The sequence below is a fragment of the Myotis daubentonii genome, chromosome 12 (genome assembly GCF_963259705.1).
Source record: "Myotis daubentonii chromosome 12, mMyoDau2.1, whole genome shotgun sequence".
Lineage (NCBI taxonomy): Eukaryota > Metazoa > Chordata > Mammalia > Chiroptera > Vespertilionidae > Myotis > Myotis daubentonii.
In genome coordinates this window covers 26,383,860-26,408,141 of record NC_081851.1, presented here as the reverse complement: position 1 = coordinate 26,408,141, position 24,282 = coordinate 26,383,860, and the positions used below count along the sequence as shown (strand labels likewise).

At 46.7% G+C, this 24,282-nt stretch overlaps 1 protein-coding gene across 2 annotated transcripts in view; it reads left to right on the top strand.

Moving 5' to 3' along the window:
• The first annotated feature begins 15,506 nt into the window (after positions 1–15,506).
• TCF7L1 (transcription factor 7 like 1) overlaps positions 15,507–24,282 on the top strand; it is a 158,981-nt gene continuing 150,205 nt past the window's right edge. For both annotated transcript variants that reach the window (XM_059659292.1, XM_059659293.1), the window contains exons 1-3: positions 15,507–16,145; positions 16,228–16,291; positions 16,488–16,615. In XM_059659292.1, coding sequence (XP_059515275.1) covers positions 15,510–16,145; positions 16,228–16,291; positions 16,488–16,615 — 828 coding nt within the window. In that variant the 5' untranslated portion in view covers positions 15,507–15,509. The remainder of the gene's footprint in view (positions 16,146–16,227; positions 16,292–16,487; positions 16,616–24,282) is intronic.

Genomic DNA, 24,282 nt, shown 5'->3' with positions numbered 1-24,282 from the left:
CAGGCTGATGCTCTATAAATTGAGCCAAACAAGCTAGGGCAGAGAAAACTCTTTAACTCATGGAATGAGTAGGCTGTTTACTCTTGCTCAAATATTAACCCATCCATGAAATAACTTAACTCCATATCTGCAAAGACTAAATGACGTAACGGGAAAAATTCATTATGACCACAGTGGATTCGTCATGAACAGACGAGTAGCAATGTGAACAGAACTTGCAAGCCAGGAAACTTGGACCACCAGGAAGGAATATTTATCCCTTTGAAAATGGTTGCCCCCAAATGCATTTTGGAAAAATGCTTTTTCTGGATAATTAATACTGTATGAAAGGAATCCAAAACAAACCGACAAAAAAAGCAAATAACCTTGGACTTTGTAGTCACCACCCTCACTGCTCCATGCACGGTGTGTTGTCAGGACAGCCACCAGTGATGGCTGCAAGAAACCATCCCAGGTTAGAAGAAAAAAACATTTGTTATGGTTTACACTTCATTTGTCAGTTTGCAGATGATGTTAAAATATATGGTCACGTGGACTAAACAAAATATAGACATACTAGAGGCCCGGTGCACAAAATTCGTGCACAGTAGGGTCCCTAGACCTGGCTGGCGATCAGGGATGATCAGGGCCTTTCTTCCCCCAGCTGCCCGCTGCCAGCTGGGGCCTTCCTTCATTCTGCACTGCCCCCTGATGGTCAGCGCACATCATAACGAGTGGTCAAACTCCCAGTAGGTTGAACTCCTGAAGGGACAATTTGCATATTAGCCTTTTATTATATAGAATACATATATTCTACTTACTAGAAAAGAACATTGTAAGTTAGCAACACAAAATTGGGTACAGGAGCAGTTTCAAATTGGCATTCCACTATGTTCATGCTCTATTAAATTTTTGTGTGACTTTTATGTATTGCTGAAGCATCATTTAAAGAATAATAAAAGATATTTTGAGCTCTAGCCAGTTTGTCTCCATGGATAGAGCATCGGCCTGCAGACTGAAGGGTCCCGGGTTAGATCCCGGTCAAGGGCACATATCTCCGTTGCAGGCTCCTCCCCAGCCCAGGCCCTGGTCAGGGCTCATGCAGGAGGCAACCAATTTATGTGTTTCTCTCACATTGATGTTTCTCTCTGTCTTTCCCTCCCTCTCTCTTCTACTCTCCCTAAAAATCAGTGGAAAAATATCTCCAGGTGAAGATTAACAACAACAACAAAAAAGATGTTTTGAAAACAGGCAAGGAAATCACTCACTTTGGCACATGAACACGTTTTCCTTCTCCTTGAAGACTTTCTATATGTATAATTGTAATGATCTGGTCCCAACAGTTTTGCATTCTGCTATTTTTTGCTTAGCATTGTCTGTGTTGCTATGTAGTTCTCTTAAACTTCTGTGAAATTTAAAGAAGGTAACAGAATCTTAAAAGGTTTTAAGCATTTATATATATCTACATATAGGATAATACAGATATATTGGTAATATATAATAAAATATGTAATATTTATTTATTCCTATATATAGGAGTATATATTATATATGTACTTACATAATATAACAATATATGTATATTCCTAAATTTCTAATTGTATTACAATTTACAAGCTCAGAACAGGAATACTGCATTGGCTTACCCCCCAGGTCTCACTGCAAAAAGTCAGCCGCTTAAGAGCTCTATGTCACTAAGCGTTGATTTAACCTTTTAAGTAACACCATTGTGGCAAGATTCTGGAGTGAAAAGTCCAAGTTTTATAAACTCTTCTATTTCTATGCTTTTTGGGCATTTTTGTTGTCACTTTATTTTAAATTTTTAATAAAGATTTTTAAGGAAATTCCCATTGGGTCTCAGCAGAAGAAAGGGCTGAAATAACTTGCCCTCTTCCAGACCATGGAAGTCAGGGAGATCTGAAGGCCCAACAGGTGGCAGAAGCGGCAGGTGTGCGGTCATGAGGCTTCCCTGGGATCTGCAGTTCAACCAGATGGGGCAGGGAAAGGTAAGAATGACGGGCAGCTGGTGCCATCTCTGGGCACTGCTGCAGAAGTCATGGCCACCTCTGGTCTCCCTCCCTGATTGATGGCAAATTTCCCCGGGGAACACGTCTTATCCTGCCCATACTCAGCAGTCTCTCAACAGCTGTTGAATTAATGAGCAAATATATACATGACCTTATGTCTTGGAAAGAGTTTATGGAATAGTGGAAATAATGATAGCCACTATTAAGTCATTAATTCAATAAGTACACCTACTATGTGCCAGGTACTGTGCTAGGAGGCATTGAAAACACAGCAAAGGACAAAACAAAGAAAAACAAAACACCACTGTTCTCATGGAACTTACACTGCAGTGAGGGGAGACTTAATTGAGCACCTACTATGATTCCACTCAACTCCTGTCCGCTTGTCTGTATTACCAGCTTGGCATTCACCAATATGCAATATTGAACTATGAATCATATCTTCATGTATGCACATGCTATCTCTGGGGCCTAATCTATACTGAGTTGACATTGCAGGGTAAGTTGGCCAGGAGTGACTAGAGAGAGGGGACTAGTTAAGGGGCTAAGGCGGTTGTTTTGGCTTGGTCTAAGCTAGGATGGGCGAGTGGGAATGGATTAAAAGGAAGGATCTGTGCCTTAGGAAAACTTATATGGAAAGGTCAAGAGAACTTGCATACTGAGGAAAGGGGAATTATCTAGACTGGCTCAGAGGTTTTAATCCACAGGTGAGGGAGAGAACTGTAGATCACTGACAAACAGAAAACCAGGAGGAGGAAGTTAAAGTTCTAGGTAAGGAGGGGAGTTCTTTTTTTAAAAAAAAAATAAAAAATGTCTTTATTGATTTTAGAGAGACAGGGAGGGAGAGAGAGATTGATCAGTATGAGAAACATCGATCAGTGCCTCATGCACGCACCCCTACCAGGGATTGAACCTGCAACCTGGGCATGCGCCCTGACCGGGAATCAAACTGGTACATCTTTTGGTGCATGGGACAACTCTCAACCAACTGAGCCACAGAAGCCAGGGCTGTTTCACATTTTTGGCTAATGCAAATAATGCGGCTGGAAGCACTGGTCCCCACATCACTGGATGCCCACTTCAGTATGAGTACATGCCTAGGAATATGCTTGCTGGGTCATGGGATATGCATTTGTTCAGCCCAACTAGGTATTTCCAAAATGGTCATACCAATTTACACTCCCACTCACAGTGAACACGCAAAAGTAGTTCCATTGCTCTATATCAAGCATGTCAAACTCAAAGGCTAACTAACACGCCCCAAATAAATGATCCATGTGGCCCGCAGGCCACACGTTTGACATGCTTGCTCTACCTTTTTCTTTTTTTTTTTTTTTTACCATACCTGGTATTTCCAATATATATTTTAATAACTTTAGCCATTCTGGTGGGTATTTGGTAACAACTCTTTGTGGTTTTAGCTTCTATTTTCCTGGTGACTAAGTTCGTGGACCGTCTTTTCATATGCTTCCTGGTTATTTGGATATTCTTTTTTAGAGGTACCTATTCAAATCTTTTGCCTATTTTTCTCTTGGGTTATCTGTTTATTTTTCTTATGGATTTACATGAGGTCTTTGTATATTCTGGATATGAGTATCTTGTCAGATATGTGCAATGCAAATATTTTCTTCTAGTCCGTGCGTTGCCATTTTACTCTAATAACGATGTCATTTGAAGAACAGATTCTTTTTTTAAAAAAATATATATTTCTTTATTGATTTCAGAGAGGAAGGGAGAGGGAGAGAGAGTTAGAAACATCAATGATGAGAGAGAATCATTGATTGGCTGCTTCCTGCACGCCCCCTACTGGGGATCGAGCCCACAACCCGGCATGTGCCCTTGGCCGGAATCGAACCTGGGACCCTTCAGTCCACAGGCCGACGTTCTATCCACTGAGCCAAACTGGCTAGGGCTGAAGAACAGAGATTCTTAAGTTTGATATAGTCCAGTTTGTCATTGTTTCCCTTTATTGTCCGTGCTTTTGGGTCCTATTTAAGAAATCTTTGCTCGGGCCAAAGGCATGAAAATATTATTCTATGTGATTTTAAAATACAGAAGCTTTATTGTTTTACTTCAAGTTTAGATCAACAATCTATCTGAAATCTAATTCAGTGTATGGCTTGAACTAAAGGCCAAGGTCTTCCCCTCTCTACGTATGGTTGCTGGTGCCACCCTTTCCCCTTTCACTGCCGTGGCATCTTTATCGTAGACATCACAGCTATAAGTGTGGGTCTGTCTCTAGATTTTTTTTTTTTCAAACTAGTACCAATAGCATCTTATAGAGGTAGCACAAGTCAAAATTTATCAGTGCAAGTCCTTCCACTTCTTCAAGATCATCTCTGCTATTTTGGGCCTTTTAAATGCTATATTGCTTGAAAATGTAGGTTTTATTATTATTGAGGTATAGTGAGTGAGGCCAGCAAGTCAGGAGATGACTTACTTTGAAAAAAATAGCTCATTACAGTTCCAAGAGGAGGGGGCACGCCGTGTCGTGCAGGGCCACACAGGAAAACGCCCAAGTTGATGAGGAGGCAGGAGGAGCAAGGAGAAAGCCTGGGCAAACACTTGTATTGTGGTATTCATGGAGAGGAATGGGTGAGGCAGGGCGAGCAGGCTGAGCAGGTTTGGAATCATTTTAGCAGCCTCCAGGAGCTGTCTTGAATTGTCTGGTCCCTGGCCCTGAATAGATTAGGGCAAAAAAATGTGGGCCTAGACCAGTGATGGCGAACCTTTTGAGCTCGGCGTGTCAGCATTTTGAAAAACCCCAACTTAACTCTGGTGCCGTGTCACATATAGAAATTTTTTGATATTTGCAACCATAGTGAAACAAAGATTTATATTTTTGATATTTATTTTATATATTTAAATGCCATTTAACAAAGAAAAATCAACCAAAAAAATGAGTTCATAGGTTCGCCATCACTGGCCTAGACTTTAAGAGCCCATCCAGTGAGAACTCAGTAAAGGGAGTAGTTGGGGTGAAGGGCCTTCCGATTGGTTGGGTTGCATAGGAAAGGCTCATTCACAGGCAGTCTTTTGCTATCTCTAGCCATGGGAGTCTCTCCAGGGTTGGCACAGCATCATGAAATACAGAAAATAAAAAACATGATTAATGAACATGTCAATTTAAGAATCAGATGATCAATTTCCACCAAAAAATTCAGAATATTTTATTGGCCTTGTATTAAATCTATAGTTCAATTTGCAAAGAATTAATATTTTCATAATATTAAGTCTTCCAGCTGATGAAACCAGAGTATTCTCACCTTTTCTTTTTAGTTGAAATCTTCTTTAATTTCTGTGAGTGACATTTTTTGGTTTTCTATGTAGAGGACTTACATACTTTTTGTTCAACTTACTTCTAGGTGTTTTTGTTTTCTCTTAATCCTCACCCAAGGATATGTTCTTCCACTGACTTTTTTAGAGAGAGTGGAGGGGAGGGAGGAGACAGGGAGAGAGAGAAAAATCGATGTGAGAGAGACACATAAATGGGTTGCCTCTTTCACTCACCCTGACCAGAGTTGGGAATTGAGCCTATGACCCATTGGTCCATGGGCCGACATTCTAACCACCAACAAAACTGGCCAGGGCACTTTCTAGATATCTTATATAATAAAGAGCTAATATGCAAATGGTCGTCATGCTCTCATGATGTCTTAGACACTCAACACTGGGGAGAGAGGTATGGGGACCAGCCAGGCACAAATGAGCTCCTGAGAGAGGAATGGGAACCAGCCAGGCTGTGGCCCAGGAGAGGGACCAGCCACCCACCCCACAGTCCTGGGCACCTGCAGCTGTGGCCCAGGTGAAGTGGCTGCAGCCAACCCAGGCAAAGCCGGCCCTGGTCCTGGGTGCCTGTGATGGCAAGAGGGAGGGAAGCCCGGGTCCTGGGTGCCTGCAACCGGCCAGAGGAGGGAATCCTGGGTCCCTGGTATGGGGCGAGGCAGAGGTTGTTAGGGATGATCAGGCAGGTAGGCAGAGGGGTTAGAGGTGATCAGGCAGGCAGGCAAGCGGTTAGGAGCCAGCGGTCCCAGATTGCGAGAGGCAGTTGGATATCCCCTGAGGGGTCCCGTATTGGAGAGGGTGCAGGCTGGACTGAGGACGCCCCTCCCCCCCCCCATGCACAAATTTTGTGCACCGGGCCTCTAGTCCTATATAATAAAACCCTAATATGCAAATCGGCCAAACGGCAGAACGACTGGTTGCTATGATGTGCACTGACCACCAAGGGGCAGACACTCAATGCAGGAGCTGTCCCCTGATGGTCAGTGCACTCCCACAGGGGGAGAGCCGCTCAACCAGAAGCCGGGCTGGCGAGCGTAGCAGCAGTGGCAGGAGCCTCTCCCACCTCCATGGCAGTGCTAAGGACCCCATGAGGGATGTCTGACTGCCAGCAAAATATATCAAACTAGAGGCCTGGTGCATGACATTTGTGCACTGGGGTGGCGGGGGTCCCTCAGCCTGGCCGGTGCCCTAACCCTAACCCTAACCCTAACCCCCAGTGCACAAATGTTGTGCACTGGGCCTCTAGTTTGATATATTTTGATGGTATCTTTTTTAAAATATATTTTATTGATTTTTTACAGAGAGGAACGGAGAAGGAGAGGGATAGAGAGTTAGAAACATCAATGAGAGAGAAACATTGATTCAGCTGCTTCCTGCACACTCCCTACTGTGCCCACAACCAAGGTACATGCCCTGGCTCCTGTATGCCCCCTACTGGGGATTGAGCTGCAACCCAGGCATGTGCCCTTGACCGGAATCGAACCTGGGACCCTTCAGTCCGCAGGCTGATGCTCTATCCACTGAACCAAACCAGTCAGGGCTTGATGATATCTTTTATTTCATTTTCACATTGTTTATTGCTAGGATAAAGAAATACAATTTATTTTTGTTATATTGATTTTGTATCTGGTTACCTTCCTAATTTCACTTATTATGTCTAATTGTTTTCTATAAATTTCTTTCAAATGTCCTACATACACAATAATGTTGTCTGAGAATATTGATAGTTTTATTTCTTCTTTTCCAATTCATATACCTTTTAATTCTTTTGCTTGTCTTATTGTGTAGTCTGGGGTCTCCTGTTATGATGATGAACAGAAGTGCTATTAGCAGGCATCCCTTTCTCATTCCCAGTCATAAAAGGAGAGCTATCAGTATTTTACCATTAAGTGTGATGCTTGCTGTAAATTTTCTTGATTGACAATGTTTATCATATTAAAGAGATTCTCTTATAGTTCTGGCTTGTTCAGAGCTTGTTTAAAAATCATAAATGATTGTTAAATTTTATAAAGTACTTTTTATAGCTTTTGAGATAATCATATGATTTTTTAAACTTTATTCTATAATTGTGATTAATTATATTGATTTAATTTTTGAATGATAAACTAACCTTGCATTCCTGGAATAAATATGATTGATCATGATACACATTTTTTAAAATATATTTTTTTATTCATTTCAGAGAGGAAGGGAGAGGGAGAGAGAGGTAGAAACATCAATGATGAGAGAGAATCATTGATCGGCTGCCTCCTGCACGCCCCCCACTGGGGACTGAGCCCGCAACTCGGGCATGTGCCCTTGACCAGAATTGAACCCGGGACCCTATCCACTGAGCAAAACCGGCCATGGCTCCATTACTTCCTATTTACATGCTCTTTCTTGGGATCATTCTCCTTCTGCCTAAAGAAGTCCCTTTAATGTTTATTCCAGTGGAGGACTACTGGCAATACATTATCATAGTTTTTGTTTATCTGTAGTTACCTTTATTTTGCCTTCGTCTTCATTTCAGTGTCTTCATGTTCACTGGGTATTATATTCTAGGTTGGCAGTTGTTTCTCAACACTTAAAGATGCCATGCCATGTATTCCTTGGAAAGTTAGCTGTGAATCTTTTTTATCAGGTTGTTTTAAGATTTTCTTTTTGCCTTTGGATTTCAGCAGTTTGACTATGATGTGTCTGGTTATGTTTTCGGTTTTCAGTTGTTTGTTTGTTTGTTTGTTTATATCTTCCGGCATCTGTTGAGTTTCCTAAATCATGTGTCTTGATGTCTTAAGTAAATGTTGAAAAATTCCCAGCTGGAATCTCTTCAAATATTACTTCTGTGTCGCCGAAACCAGTTTGGCTCAGTGGATAGAGCGTCGGCCTGCGGACTGAAGGGTCCCAGGTTCGATTCCGGTCAAGGGCATGTACCTGGGTTACGGGCGCATCCCCAGTGGGAGATGTGCAGGAGGCAGCTGATCGATGTTTCTCCCTCATCGATGTTTCTAACTCTCTATCTCTCTCCCTTCCTCTCTGTAAAAAATCAATAAAATATATATTAAAAAAATATTACTTCTGCCCATTTCATTTTTCTTTTTCTGCACTCTAATTAAATGTAATTTAGACATTTTCACTATGTTCAAATGCCTCTTGTACGCTTTTTTGGTTTTTCGTCCTTTCTTTCTCTCTGTGCTTCTTCCTGGGATATTGTATACTGACTGATTGTAGTAGGCAAAATTTTAATATAGTTCCCATGACTTTTGTTTTCTAGGGTTACTCTGTGATTATGCTATGTTATATATGTGTAGACATATGTTTTCAACTCTTTTGGCTCTATACTAGAAGTGGAATTGCTGGGTCATATGGTAACTATGTTTAACAATATGATGAACTGCCAGATGATTTTCCAAAGCAGGTGCACAATTTTACATTGCCACCAGCAGTGTATGAGGCTTCCAATTTGTTTACCTCCTCACCACCACTTGTTATCATCTCTCTTTTAGCCATCCTATGGGGTGTGAAATGGTTTCTCATTGTGTTTTTTTTATATATATATATTTTATTGATTTTTTACAGAGAGAAAGGGAGAGAGATAGAGAGTTAGAAACATCGATCAGTTGTTTCCCGCACACTCTCTACTGGGGATGTGCCCACAACCAAGGTACATGCCCTTGACCGGAATCGAACCTGGGACCTTTCAGTCCGCAGGCCGACGCTCTATCCACTGAGCCAAACTGGTTTCGGCTCATTGTGGTTTAGATTTGACAATCTCAGATAAATAATAATGTTGAACAACTTTTCCTGGGCTTATTGGCCATTTGCTTATCTATTTTGGATAAATGTCTATTCAGATTCTTTGCCAATTTTAAAATTGGGTTATTTCTTCTTTTATTAGTGAGTTGTAATAGTTCTTTATATATGCTAGATACAATTCCATTACCAGGAAAATGATTTGTAAAAATCCCCTCCCATTTTGTGTGTTGTCCTTTCACCTTTGTAGTGGTGTCCTTTGAAGCACAAAACATTTAATTTTAGTGATATCTAATTTACTGACTTTTTATTTTTCTGCTTGTATTTATGGTGTCAGATCAACTGCAAATTTATGTGAAAATGCAGACCTTTTGTTTTAACTTCTGGCAACATGGAAAGTTTTTAAAGCAGCTCAATAGTATTTGTGATTTAAATAAAACATTAGTTGTCATCAAGATGACTTTACTGCAGTCTAAGTTTCACATATAAGGGATTTTTTCGCCTTTTAGTTGTAGGTTAATTTACTTAGTAATATTATCAAGACTAAAGTATTATAGCAAAAAGTATTTTTCAAAGTGATTTACTGTTTGATGACACTTGAGAGCAGTTGTTCTTGTTTTAAAAATTTCAAACTCAGTTCTGAGCTAAAAAAAATCACAGTAAAAATATACTACTGCTAAGCCATTAAACTGCTGTGTTATAGGGCAAATCAGGATATTCAGCTTCTATTTCTGACAAAACTTCACAAAACTGATGATAGTTAAATCTACAAGAACAAATAAAGTTCACCATCAATACTACTGGTTCAGTCCTGGCTGTTTTGGCTCAGTGGATAGAGCATTGGCCTACGGGCTGAAGGGTCCTGGGTTCAATTCTAGTCAAGGGCACATACCTCAGTTGCAGGCTGCCCCTGGGCCCGGGCCCTTGTCAGGGAGCGTGAAGGAGGCAACCAATCGATGTTTCTCTCTCTGTCTCTCCCTCTCTCTTCCACTCTCTCTAAAAATCAATGGAAAAATATCCTCGGGTGAGGATTAAAAAGAAAATACTACTGGTTCAGTAACACGTAATAGATTCAAGTATTTCTGCAAAGTACTTGTGGTGGGTAATATAATGAACACCACAGGCTATAAACACCTTGCTTTGTAAACTTCTCCAGGTAAGCCTTTTTCTGCCACACGTACACTTTAACTCTATCAGTGGTAATACATCTCAGGTTGCACTGAATTAGTGTTGTCTCAACTTCTTTGAAAATATTCTTGCTTGTAGCTGTTCCACAGACTACTCATGAAGGCTAGTTTTTCAGCCACTTCAGATTTGTCATTGACCCTATAAATAAGTAATAATCAATAGTCCTGTCAACATATATCAATTCATCAAAAGCCAAGGAAACCCACTTGAAATCATTTGCCTTGCCTTCTAATTGACTGTTGGTGTTTTCCCCAGTGTCCTCCACTCTTTTAGCAATACTTAAAGGCTAGCAGTCCTACCCAAGTTTATTTTCTCTTGACACATTTTCTTTTTGCTACTGCAATCAAATGCAATGTCATTAACTCACCATCTACAAATAGTTTTCTTTGCTTGACTAACAAATGAGCCTCTAGAAAATTTAGTTTGTGAAAAAGATTTTATGTGATAAGATATTATTTTCAATTTTTTAATTTTTCTGATCCTTTCATCTCAGCTGGAAAAATTTCGATGAGTGCTTGCTTAATATTTGAATGTTGACATATATTATTTTAGTATAGCTGGTGTTATTGCATCCTATCTAATAAAGAGGGAATATGCTAATTGACCCTCACACTGTCGAAAAGATGGCAGTGCCCACAGCTAATTGTCTGCCCCACCCTCAAAGATGGCGGCACCCACAGCCACAAGATGGCCAGCAGGGGAGGGCAGTTGTGGGCGAGCAGGCCAGCAGGGGAGGGCAGTTGAGGGCGACTGGGCCAGTAGGGGAGCAGTTAGGCGTCGATCAGGCTGGCAGGGGAGTGGTTAGGGGCAATCAGGCAGGCAGGCAGGCGAGTGGTTGAGAGCCAGCAGTCCCCGATTGTGAGAGGGGTCCCAGATTAGAGAGGGTGCAGGCTGGGCTGAGGGACACCACCCCCCTCCAGGCCTCTAGTTATATATAAAATGCTTAGCCATATAATTTAATAATCAAATAATCCATACCTCACTATGCCTAAAAGCACAACATTCATGGTCCACTTTTCTTGTTCTGACATGATGGGTATGCATCTGCTAACAGAAGAAATAAAATAAAATGTCATGGTACAGTCATATACATGACACTCAAAACACCGCCGCACTGCAAAATGTGGTGAGTGAGCAGAGGTATAACGCAATGAGAACAACACATACAGTCTTTGTGCACCTTCTAAACTTTGGCATTATAGTGTGAAAGTAGCCATAGGCAGTATGGAAACTAGCGAGTGTGTCTATCTTCCAATAAAACTTTATTAACACTGAAATTTGAATTTCATATCATAAACTATTATCCTTCTTTGATTTTGGGGGGAACCATTTAAAAATGTAAAAAACAGATTCAGGCTGCCGTTCACCTGCTCTAGACAGTTGCTTTTTTTTGGCCACTATGCCTGATGTTGCAAATCACCAAATGTTTGGAGGGGATAAAACAGCAGTAACTATGAATTCATTTATATATATATATATATATATATATATATATATATATATATATTTGATTTTTTACAGAGAGGAAGGGAGAGGGATAGAGCGTTAGAAACATCGATGAGAGAGAAACATTGATCAGCTGCCTCCTGCACACCCCCTACTGGGGATGTGCCCACAACCAAGGTACATGCCCTTGACAGGAATTGAACCTGGGACTTTTCAGTCCGCAGGCCGACGCTCTAACCACTGAGTCAACCAGTCAGGGCTATGAATTCATTTTAATGAACTTCCCCTCTCTTTGGTACTTGGCTCCTTAAGTCCCGGCTGATTTGGTTGTTTCTAATGCCTTCAAATCAGCTCGGTGCTGTTGTTGTGGGGTATTTTTAAGTGTGCTTGGTGGAAGGGACAGTCTGACCTCCACACTTTATTAGAATGGAAAGCAAAGTCTATGTAGGTTTATTGTAAAGATGCTCTCACTATCACGAGCCTCTTTCCACACATATTTCCATACTGTCAGAGCATTACATTAAGTGAGTGCACCAGGGTTTTTTAAAACACAATTCCTTGTTTGGAGACATTGAAATTGTTTTCACTGTGATGAAGACAAATCTATAGGTTTCCTTGTGTACCTGGTTATTTCTTAGTATAAAATCCTAGAGGTGCATAGGTGAGTCAAAGGTTCACACTTCTAAAGGTTTTTCCTTCGGAAATGTTACCCAATGGCATGCACAGAAGCTTACTTTTTCTCTGCACAGGGGCCAATGCTGGGTGTTACTACAGTATTTGACGCTACATTTGCCAATCTGATAGATGAAAAATAGTATCTCTGTGCTATTTCAATTTGCATTTCTTGGAGGTTGATAGGCGTGATAAACGGATAATGGCTCACTCCAAAGATATGTCCCTGTACTAATCCCCAGAACCTGTGAGTGCTACCTTATAAATGTCAACCGATGGTTGTTGGTGCCAGTTCAATGCTAACAGGAGTCCCAGTTTTGGGTGTGGTGAAGAAGGGAACTATTTCGTACAAACAGCTCTGTGGTGATACAGCACAGCTGTGAGAGCAGCACGGCTGTGGGACAGCTCAGTGGTGTTAGAATTCAATTATGAAGCAGCACAGTTGTGAAACAGCCTGTCTGTGAAGTGGCCCTGGGGTGAGGTGGCCCTGGGGCAAGACTATTCTGCAACTAGACAGCTCTGCACTAGTCCACCTGCTGGGGTCAGCCCCGGGTCAGCGCCAGGTCAGCACCAGCTGGGAAAGCCAGCCTTAGGTGCAAAGAGAAAAGTGTGCACCCCAAGCCAGAGGGGAGCAGATTTATAGAGACAGAAGCCCCTGCCCCTGGTCCCTGATTGGCCTGTCCTCATGCAAATGAGGATTCCAACGGGTCAGTTTGATGGGCCCAAAAGGCACTGTCCTGATTGGTCAGGATGGAGCTGCTATGATTGGTTGATGAACATGGGGTGGGCGTGGGGGGGGGGCTTTAACTGTGCAGCTCCGATTGGACAGGGATAGTCTCAGTCTTATTGGTTGAAACAGAATTCCAGGAACTCCTTTATAAGGGCTGGCTCTGATGGCAGAAACACGCTGCAGGCAGGTGGTTCAGTGCAGGAGGCAGGCAGCTGAGGGCGGGCTTCTTGAAGTGGGGTTGGCCTGGGAGCCCCTGTGTAGAAATGGCTGTTAGGCTCTGTTTTTAACATCTGAGTCCAGTTAGCCACCAGGAACCCTTCCAGTGAATATCTTCTTTCTCAGGGTCCACATAAGGAAAGGGGGTCTGTGCAGATGTGAGCAAGTTAAGGCTGTTGATGGAGAGATTACCCAAGATTCTCTGGGTGGGTCCTAAATGACAACGCAAGTGTCCTTGCTTCTATGAGGAAGCAGAGAGAGATTTGTCAGACAAAGGAAAAGGCGATGTGACCACCGAGACAGAAATTGGAGCGATGAGATCTCCAGGAATGTTGGCAGCCACCAGAAGCTGGAAGAGACAAGGAATATATTCTCCCTAGAGCCTCAGAAGGGAATATGGCCCTGCCAACACCTCGATTTTGATTTAGTGAAACTCATTTCGGACTTCCGGCCTCCACAACAGTAAGGGAAAGCATTTCTGGTGTTTTAAGCCACCAAGTGTACAGTGATTTGTTAGAGCAACGATGGGGAGCTAATACAATAGGCTTTTCATATGTTTATGGGAGACATGAAAAGCCTTTTGACTTTTAAAAACTTATAAAAATGAAATATCACACAGTAATATGAACGGTATAATCCTATTTATGTGAAAGTAAATCTGAATATTGTATGTGTGCTTACACAGGTAGAAAACTGCCTGGGAAAATGTCTGGAAGGATGCACATCGAACTAGTATCAGGAAGGTGTTTAACTGGAGGGAGACGTGGGAAGTGGGGAAAGAGGAAAGTTTACTCACTACATTGTTTGAAAAAGTTTTATCAGGCTGTATTCATGTGCTGTGTAGAAAACTAGAGAAGGCATGTCTGCTTGCTGTAAAATATGCAGGAAGTAGAAAACAAAACGTCCTCTCTCCTCTCATCTAGCCCCTTTCCCAGAAATATAATAATTTGGTGTGCACCTTCTCAGACTTCTATGCAGAAACAGACATATATAATTTTTAAAAAGTACTTGTTGATTTTAGGGAGAGAGAGACCAATTTGTTGTTCTATTTATTTGTGCATTCATTGGTTGCTTCTTGTATGTGTCCTGATAGGGTATCGACCCCACAACCTAGGCATATTGAAACGGACTGAACTAACCGGCCAGGGTGATTTAAAAAAAAAGAAAAGAAAAGAAAGAGTGCCATATATAAAAAAATGAGAGAGTGACTGCCTTTCCTTAAAGGGTGTCTCTCCAAAACCATTCCAGGATGTCTGTGTGCAGGGGCCTCATTCTGTTGATCTGGTCAGAAAGACTCAGAACTCATTTTACAGACCTCCCTGCACTTTCTTGTATCTGTGCCCTTGTCATTATGTGGGTGGATCGCTCTAGAAAACGCCTCTGCCAGTTGTTTTAAATGGTTTTAGGTTATTTCCCTACTGCCTTCCAGTCTGCTTTTAGAGTGTATGCTCCCACCTGTAGTTCCCCACTGTGGATGACTCAAGATCCACTTTTTCACACTTTCCCAAACTGGTTGGAGAGGGATGTTATCTTCATGTGATTGGGACAGGCATTTAAGTATGAGGCTGGTTGGGTTTTTTCATTTACTCATTGGCTACCGAGGCCGATTTGTGAATGGCTTCAGAGGTCACTGGCAGAGGATTTTCCTTTCAACGAACCAAATCCGAATCCTTTCCGCACCCAAGACCATGAGTTATTTGGTTAAGGACCGAGTACGGAACCAGGAAGGTGAAAGGGGTCTTGGGGATTTCAGGTGACTCGGGACACCTGGACAAGGTAAAAAGCCTGGACGAGGGCGGGGAGCACGTTGAAGTCCCGCAGGAAAGAGGAGCGGGCGGCTGCCCAGCAGACTCTGGGGGCCATACATTTTCCTCGTCCTCTGCTCCGTGCAGCCGGCGAGGGCGCCAGGCCGGGTGGTATCCCGCGCTCGGGAGAACTCCCGGCAGCGAGAGTCGCCGGCAGGTCTGTGTGTCCGGAGCTTTCCCACAGGGGGCAGTGCCGCCCGCGCGCGCCGCTGCGGTGGGAGGGGGCGCGGCATCCGTGCGGAGTTCGGGGGGTTATTTGGAAAGAAAGTTAGGGGCTGCCTGGGGCTGGGGGCGGGACTCCAGCGGCTCGCGGGCGGGCGGGCCGCTGGGGGTGCGAGGTGGGGCGCCGGGGCGAGTCGGGGGGTGAGGGCGGGGCGCGCGGCGGGGAGGCGCAGCCCCCGGAAGGTGTGAGCGGCTGGTGTGCGAGTGTGAATGCGAGTGAGTGTGTGCGCGCCGGAGCTGGCGGGGTTCCGCGCGGCGCGGGTGTCAGCTTGCAGCCGGGCTCCTCCCTCCGGCCCCCCCTGCCCAGCCCGGCGGGCCCTCCTTCCTGCCCCGCTCGCCCCTCCCTGGCGGGCCAGGCGCTGGGACGCCCCGGCGGAGCAGGCGGTGGCGGCGAGTTGGGGAGCCCTGGGCTCGGCGCTGCCGGAGGGGCCCGAGCCGAGCCGCCCCCGCTCGGCCCGGCCGCGCTGGCCCCGCTTCCCGCCGGGCCACGCCCTGTCAAACTTTGTTGCTGCGGCCGCGGCGGCGGCGAGCGGAGCGGCCGGACGAGCGGGAGGGAGGGGCGCCGAGCCGGGCCGGGCCGGGCGCGGGCGGCGCGGGGCGCGGAGAGCGGTGGCCCCGGCCCGCGGCCCCACCATGCCCCAGCTCGGCGGCGGCGGCTCGGGCGCCGGGGCGGCCGGTGGAGGGGACGATCTCGGGGCGAACGACGAGCTGATCCCCTTCCAGGACGAAGGGGGCGAGGAGCAGGAGCCGAGCAGCGACAGCGCCTCGGCGCAGCGGGACCTGGACGAAGTCAAGTCGTCCCTGGTCAACGAGTCGGAGAACCAGAGCAGCAGCTCGGACTCGGAGGTAAGGAGGCTCCGGCGGCCGACCCTGCGGACCCCGGCTCGGCGCCCGCTCACCCGCCCTCGCCTTTGTGTCTCCTCTGCAGGCGGAGAGGCGCCCGCAGCCCTCTCGGGACGCCTTCCAGAAGCCGCGGGACTATTTCGCCGAAGGTACGTGCTGGTCCGGGCAGCCCCCATTCCCGGGCCCCGCGGTGCTCTGAGCCTCCGTTGGGGCCGCCCCGGTTCCCCGCGTCCCCGCTCTCCGCCCCGTCCTGGGGCGCGCGCTCTGGCGCTCGGGTCCCGGGTCCCCCGTCCAGGGGCCCCTGCGGCGGCGCTCGGCCTCACCCCGCCTTGGTCTTGCCCGCAGTGAGAAGGCCCCAGGACGGCGCGTTCTTTAAGGGTCCCCCGTACCCTGGGTACCCGTTCCTGATGATCCCGGACCTGAGCAGCCCGTATCTCCCCAACGGACCCCTGTCTCCCGGAGGAGCACGCACGGTGAGCGCCTGTCCGGCCGCGCCGGGCAGGGGGAGGCCCGGCCGGCGGGATGCGCCCCCGGGCTCGGCAGCGGGTGGGGGATGGGGCTGTCCCGGAGGATCCGGGGCCGAACTCTGCGGAGTTGAACGACTCTGGCGGCGGCGCGTTAGGCTGCGCTAGCCAGTGCCTGGATGAAAGTAAAAACCCTTCCAATCCCCTCCTTTTTTGGGGGGGGGAAGCTTTGGGGTCCACTTCTGGGGTCTCCTTTGGCTTCCCAAGTTCTTTGCTCCCACGAAGGAAAACTTGGATTTTTGCCGGCTGCGGGCGGGTGGGTCTGGTTTTCCTTCCTGGAAGTGGGTCAGCTTTCCTTGGCAGTTGTGCAGGGGGCCCGGGAGCTGGGTTGGCGACGTTGCCCCCCCGACCCCCCCACCCCGACCTCAGTGCCACAGGCCGCCGCGAGTTGGTTCCTAAGAAACCCAGTGTCGTGGCGGGCTATTCACACACCCCTCTTCCCACCCCCGGCCCTCGCGCGGGGGCCTCCGCTTCTCCGTGGAGCTCGGGGTTTGAAACTCGCCGAGATTTCGAGGGCAACCCGCGCGGCATTCTTCAAGTGGAGGAACTTGGCTTTTCCCTCCTTTGTTGCCGACTTTTCTCATTTAAAGCGAGCGCTGCGACACTTTAAACCTGTTAATGGGCGCGCATTGTGTGCTGCGCGCTGGCATTTAGAGCCGTGATTAAGCAAATTGACCCGGCCCCAGACGACGTGCAAATGAGGGCGGATTCCATTCCCCCCTACCCCCCCCCCTCGCTGGCTCTCCACTCCCGCCCCCCTGAGTCGCGAGGGGCGCAGCCCGGGGCTGGCCAGGCTTTGTGTCCCAGTAGCCGCCACCCCAAGCAGGGGTCCTCTGCCCAGGGGCGAGGTCCGATGGCAGATTTGGGTGAGCGCCTGTCTACTACGTGCCAGGCTCTAGCGTGCTGTCCCCTGGGCGCCGCGCGCACGGTAGTGGTTCTCTGCTTTCCATTTGGTTCTTGGTTCAGGAGGTATTGGCGCCTTAGGAGCAGGGCCGGACAAATGCACTTTATATTCGCGCAGCCCTTAAATAGTAATTACAATTCAAGGGCCACCTGAGAAGCGCTCGGTGCTAAATAAATGGACGATCCCTGGCTGTCAGGGTCCGTGGGGAGCGGAGGCCTCGCTGTGGGTTCAATGGTGCGCGCTGCTGGCCAGTGAGATGTGGGAGTGGAGTGGGGGCTCTGCTCTGCCCTCCCCGGTCACGCAGGGAAGATCTGCGGCTTTGGCCCTTGTTTCCGAGCATCCCAGGAAGTTCTGAATATAAACTGGATGTTACAGGGTACGTTCACATTAGAGGAAAAAAGGTGTGAGTAAAAGTTGAGCGATACAAGCTGTGGCTGCTCTGTGTAGGTTTTCACTGATTCCCTGCCATGTCCGCGGATGGAGCCCCGTTCTGAAAGTTTTGGTAGGGTTCCCGTAACTTTGTGTGTTCGAGAGGGTTATGCTGCCAAAGTCTCAGTTTCCCATTTCCCATTAGATGCCTGGAAAGCGGCGTCTGGAGGCATTAGCCAAGATGGGGGAGCCCTGATCCCGGGGCCTGGTGCAGACACGTCCCCAATATGACCAGTTATTTCCCTCCGGCGGCTATTCCTTCTCCCTGCCCATTTCTTATTCGGGCATTTGGATTCTTCCTCTCTGAATGGTGACTCTGACCACTGCCCCCCAGGGAAGAGAGCCAGTGGGACACATCTTCTGTTGGTCTCGGCTCTCTCCTTCCTTCCTCCTTTCTTCCATCTTACATGTTCTTTTGCCTGAACACTTCCAAGGCGGGTTCTTGGTGATGCTGAGGACTCCTGATTACTGAATCCAGGCCTGTGGGATTTTCGGAGCCCTCCTTGGGGAAGTCGACCTTTCCCCCCTGCATGCCTCTGACTGCAGGTTTATCCTCACCCCTGCAGCTGTTCCCTGCGCTGACCCACGTCGTTGCTAACCCTCTGTTCAAGCCTTCGAGGACACTCACCCTCTCTCTCAACCCTTCACAAGGGACTTAGTGTGTCCTAGCCCATTCTCATACCTACATTTTCTCTCCCTGGTGACTCTTGCAGAAATTCAGTTTCCCCATTGTTTCTGTGGTCTTTAAGTGCCTATCACTGTGTGAGGTCTGCCTGATTCCAAAGTTAACTGATGTGTGGGGACATTTCCTGCAGTTCAGTCAGCTCCGTAGAACCTGTTCTTTGACCCTATCTATCCTTGGGCATCATGGGCTGTTACAGTGGTTCTCAACCTTGGCTGCACATTAGAATCACCTGGGAATCTTTATAAAATCCTGATTTCTGGGCCTCATCCTCCGGAAATTCTGTTTCTGTGTTACTCATGTTGTGGCCCCACCCCATAACAAAGAAACAGAATTTCTGGAGGATGAGGCCCAGAAATCAGGATTTTAAAAAGATTCCCAGGTGATTCTAATGTGCAGCCAAGGTTGAGAACCACTGGACTGTTAGGACAGCAAGTAAGGAAACCCTTAAGCCCTTGTCTGGACTTTAAGGTTGAGGTGATGCTTTCCTCTGGGTGATTATATTAATGTAACTAATGTGATTCTCACTGTAGGCAAACTATAGGCCCTCTGTTGAGGTCCCATCCTCTTAAAATGGATGTAGATATGAGATGGAGGAATGGGGGGAAGGAGGTGGCTGCAGAGGGGAGGGGAGTGTCTGGAATATATAATCTGGTCTCTTTCAGTGTCTAGGTTTGTTTCCTCTCTGAATTTCACAGCCTTAGGCTTTGTTGCGCTGACGCCTGTCAGTGGTATAAAACTGGGCGACTTCAGTTCTCTGTTGCGCTCACACTTTCTGGAAATACCAAGCCTGAAGCAAAAGCAGGGATTAGCTGGAGTGCTTCAGGGTGTTAATTGACCCTAGGAATAGCAAGCAGCAGGGCTGCAACACCCTCAGCACTGGCATGATTCCTGCTGGGATGGCTGGGGCCGGCCAGTCCTGCCGTGGGGCCATCTCCTCCCCAGGCCTTACCTTTGCCCTCCACTCTGGGTTGGCTGGGAGGCTGGGAAGTGGCCTCTTCCTGAGGCTCTTTAGAGAAGAGGTCCCCTTAACCTGGGGTGTGTGCCAAGCCTCCCAGCCATGATTCATTCCCAGCTGGAGCCCTGGGGACCCTGTGGCCTGGGAAGGAAGGAATAACTGCCACAAACCATCTTTCACTTCTTCAGACAGTCACCCCCAAATGATACATTCATTCCTGAAAAGGCTTCACAAGTTTGCTAAACCACCTCAGCGCTGTTGACTAGAATGTTGTTAGGAAAATGTAGGTCAACACAAAAGAAAGTGGATGTCAAAAATAGTTTGACTAATAAAAATAGTTTGCCTAATAAGAGCCAAAAGGGAAATGTTGACTGGTTCAGGGAGCTAGCTGCAGAAGGATGGAGAATGGTTTGGCTGTGACCACAATGGGAGCGCTAATGACATTTTGGAAAAGAACTCCGCTGCTAGGTAGATTGCTGAGGAAATCTGTACGTTTTTTTTTTTGGTCCCGTTTATAAATTTAAGAGCTTTTCTCACACAGCTCAGCACCACATTCCTCACACCTTTTCAGACCTTCTCAACGCAAGTTTCTGTATGGAATGGTTTTATTCTCCAAACCTGTGTTTCTTTTTAAGTCTTTCCGACTATCCCACTGCTTCCCGTGGGCAGTGTTGCCGATATCCTGGGTGCTCCTGATTTCTTTTTGACACAAAATAGAGAAGTTGTCCGTTTTTAGGAGTTGTATGTAAAAGCTAAGTAAGACCTTTCTTACGGAAGATAGGATAAACATGCTGCTCTTGGTAAAAGTTCCTTTAAGCCATTTCATCTAAATATAACTTCTGTTCCATTTTTTTCTAAATATAACTGAGGGTTTAATGAGGGCTTTCCACATGGAACAAGCTTTTTCGAGGGCCCTGCCTGCGTTGTTGAAGTTGTGGCACTTGGATTGCTGGGGTGACAAACCCTGGAGAGGGACTCACACTTTGTCAGTCTTTTCTTTGGATGGGTGCATCTGGCAGGGAAGATCTGCTTGCTCTGTTACAATTTTAGAAAGTTATAGGTTGGTCTCATTCTTCATTGATCTCACTTCTATGGATTCTGGAGGAGAAAGTAGGCTAGCATACACACACTCACACAAACACGAACGCACGTGCACACACAAAATCTAACCTTTAATAGAGTATTCCAGCCTTTCAAGTGATGTGCAAAATTAACAAAAAAATGTGACATAAAAAAGAATTTAAATACTTAACTCACTGGAATTATTTAAATTCTTTTTTATGCCACAAATATTTTTCTTACCTTTGCATTATAGATCGGAAAATCTATAATGCAAAGAACCTACTTATATTCCAATTTAGAGCCAACTTTTACTTGCTAAACTGGGGAACTTTAGATTGTCATCTTTATGAGTAAGTCTAAGTTCTCTACTTCGTCTGATGTTTATTGAATGGACCCATCATGGGCAATGGCTAAGGGAGGTGGGATGAATTAGATCCAACTTTGCTCTATAGGATTTAAAAAATGTGTTAGGGAGAAGTAATGTTAGCCTGGCCGGAGTGGCTCAGTTGGTTGAGCATCATCCTGAACACCAAAAGGTTGCCGGTTTGATTCCGGTCATGGCACATGATGGGTTATGGATTTGATCCCCAGTTGGGGAGCATATGGAAAGGCAACTATTCTCTCTCTCTCTGATTTCCCTTGGGTGAGGATTTAAAAAAAAAGTAATGTTAGCACAAACTACTATAATAGGAAGTCTATGTTAGGAGCCCATAAAGTCCAGAGAAGAATTTTGAGAGTAGAAAGATTGTTTTGGTCAGCAAGGTCCAGGAAGGCAGGTGGAGGAAGTTGTTGTTATTGTTTTTTATTGATTTTTAAAGAGAAAAGGAAGGAGGGAGAGAGAGAGAAACATCTATGTGAGAGCGAAGCATGGATCAGCTGCCTCCTGCATGTCCCCTACCGGGGACTGAGCCTGCAATCCAGGTATGTGCTCTGACCCGGAATTGAACCTGCAACCTTTCAATGCACAGGATGACGCCCAACCAGCTGAGCCACACTGGCCAGGATGAGGAAGTTGTTTTACACTAGTGCCCGAAAACTCGGTCATTCTTTTTTTATAAAAATTTTTATTGTTGAAAGTATTACATAGATCCTCCTTTTCTCCCCACTAACCTCTTCCAGCCCACTTCTGTCCCCCTCAGTCATTCTGTAATTCAGAGCAATTCTTGTTGATTGTGTAGCCTCTAAAACTAATCTATATATATAAAAGGCAAATATGCAAAGTGTCCCCTCAGGAGTTCGACCAGGAAACTGGGAGACAGGGAGTTCGATTGCTCGCTATGATGTGCCCTGACCACCAGGGGGCGGTGCGGAACATGGCGGGTGACCAGCAGCAGGGGTGGGGCGCTGAAGGAGCCAGGGAAGGAGGAGGCGGGGAGGTGGGAAACCTGATCGGCCCTGATTGCTGGCCAGGCCTAGGGACCCTACCCGTGCACAACTTTCATGCACTGAGCCTCTAGTATAAAATAATATTGAATATCAACTGTAATGGAAAATTATTAAAAATATATTTAAAAAGCAATTCTTGTTGATGATAAATGTAAATAGCACAGAGGTGTTTAGAGTGGACAGTGGAAGTCCTCCTTCCCCCTCATCTTGAGGTTGAAGCCAGCACAGGGAGAGCAGAAGCGTGGAGGAAGGCGAAAAGTTCAGGGCTGTTCGGGGTAATGCAAGTTATTCTGTTTACCTGGAAGGGTAAGGGGCCAGACCTTGAATGTCAGTGGAGGAATTTGGTCTTATTCAGGAGGCAGCAGAGAACCATTGAAAATGATGCTGGGAAGTGACGTGACTCTTGCATGTGCTTAGAGAGGTAATCGTGATCGGAGGGAGAGGACCTGGGAGGAGCCACAACAGTCAGAAGACTCACAGGCCCCCAAGGGGGAGAGGAAAAGGGCTTAAGAGTATCCAAGTGGAAAGGATGGGAGAGACTGGGATGGTTGGTTGAATTTGTGCAGGGAGAGATGGCACTATAGGCAGGAAGTGGCTGATGTCCCAGCGAACTCCTGGGGTCTGAGCCTGGGTGAATGACCTCCTGCAGGTGGGACCCTGGCCCGCCATCTGCCTACTCAGGCTGGACTGACTCTTGACTGCTTTGGCAGTATCCGAGCCCACGTGGTCTGCAAGAGGCTCTCCCTTGGAGAAACTGCTAGGTTTCGTCGGAGACACATTGGGTTTGAGGGGATATTGAGGGAATAGTTAACCGCAGCAACTGGCTGATTCCGGGGAGCAAGGGGGGGGGGAATGCTCAGATAGAGGAAGAAGTCACTGAAGGAGGATGGAAAGGAGCACTTGCCAAGGAGGGAGGAGAGATTAGGGACTGTGGCCACATGGGAGCTGCAGGGAAAGGAAAGGGGAGGGGACAAGAAGATGGAGGAGTCGAGAGGGGCTCTGGGAATTCTCTAATTAGGAAATTGGTGCCCACAGAGAGAAGTGTTCCAGGCAAGTGCGGTGATAATGATAGGGAGGCAGTGTCACTAGCTAGGGCTTCCCCGTCGGGTGCCAGGGTGCTGTGCATTGGACTAGTCCCAGGTGTGGCCCATCCCTCACTGCTCAGCCAGACCCCCGAGCAGACTCCCGCAGTGGCGAGCAGCCTGCTCTCTCTAACCCTGTGTACCTTACACATTTCATTTTCTGCCCTACCATAACCTGGAGGATGTTGGAAAATCAGACTCCAGATAACCATTTAAGAAGAATGGGTGTGGCATGAAGGGAGGGGAGGGGGAGCCACAGGCTTTAGAAAGTATATTTAGGATGCTGGAGTGGGAGCTTGTTTGCAGGGGCCGTAGGGTAGCATGAATGGAGGAGAAGATATGAAAAAGAAGAGGTGAGACTGAGAACTTAGGGAAGAAGGTAAAGTCGTCTTCCTTCACTGATGGAGGATGCTTAAGAGTAGGTGTTCTGATTTTGCAGACCAGCCCAAGAGCTGAAGCTGAGGATGTAGAAAAAGGCAGAGGTGGAGTTCGCAGAAATTGAGGCGGGAGTGCATTCGATGGCTAGATGGTGTTGAGAGTCTCAGTAAAACCGAGGGCAAGCTGGCTGGGCTGGGGGTCTTGGAATTTTGTTTGCAGCAAGTAGGGAGACTAAAGGCCCTTTCTCTACTCCCGTTATAAATCTGAAAATGTTGGGAACCTCTGAGCTACGTGTTAAATAATGGAACACTTGTGCACTGGTTGAAAGATATGACATACTGGGGGAAATTTTCCTCTTTTTATTGTTTGGAGCCGACTGAGTTTGAAGGGGGATGGAGATGGGAATCAAAATACAACTCATTTGCAATCAGGGGCGGATACTGCAGTGTGGTCAGTAATTGGGGATGGGGAAGGAAGGACCGACGGCTTAAAAGCATGTAGAAGACTGCCCCAAATGGACTAATGCAATTTTGGAGGAGGTTTTTATATTATCTTCTCTCAAGCTGGGCTGGATTTAGTGAAATAAAGGCAGTTTCCAAAACCTTGGCCCTTGGCAATGAAGGGAGCACAGGGGAGCGAGGGGACGGGCCTTTTCCTCTGTACGTGTGGCTGCTCAGCGAACCTTCGGGCCACTGCACAGCTTCTCCCTGGGACTCCCAGGGGTTAGAGGTGCTC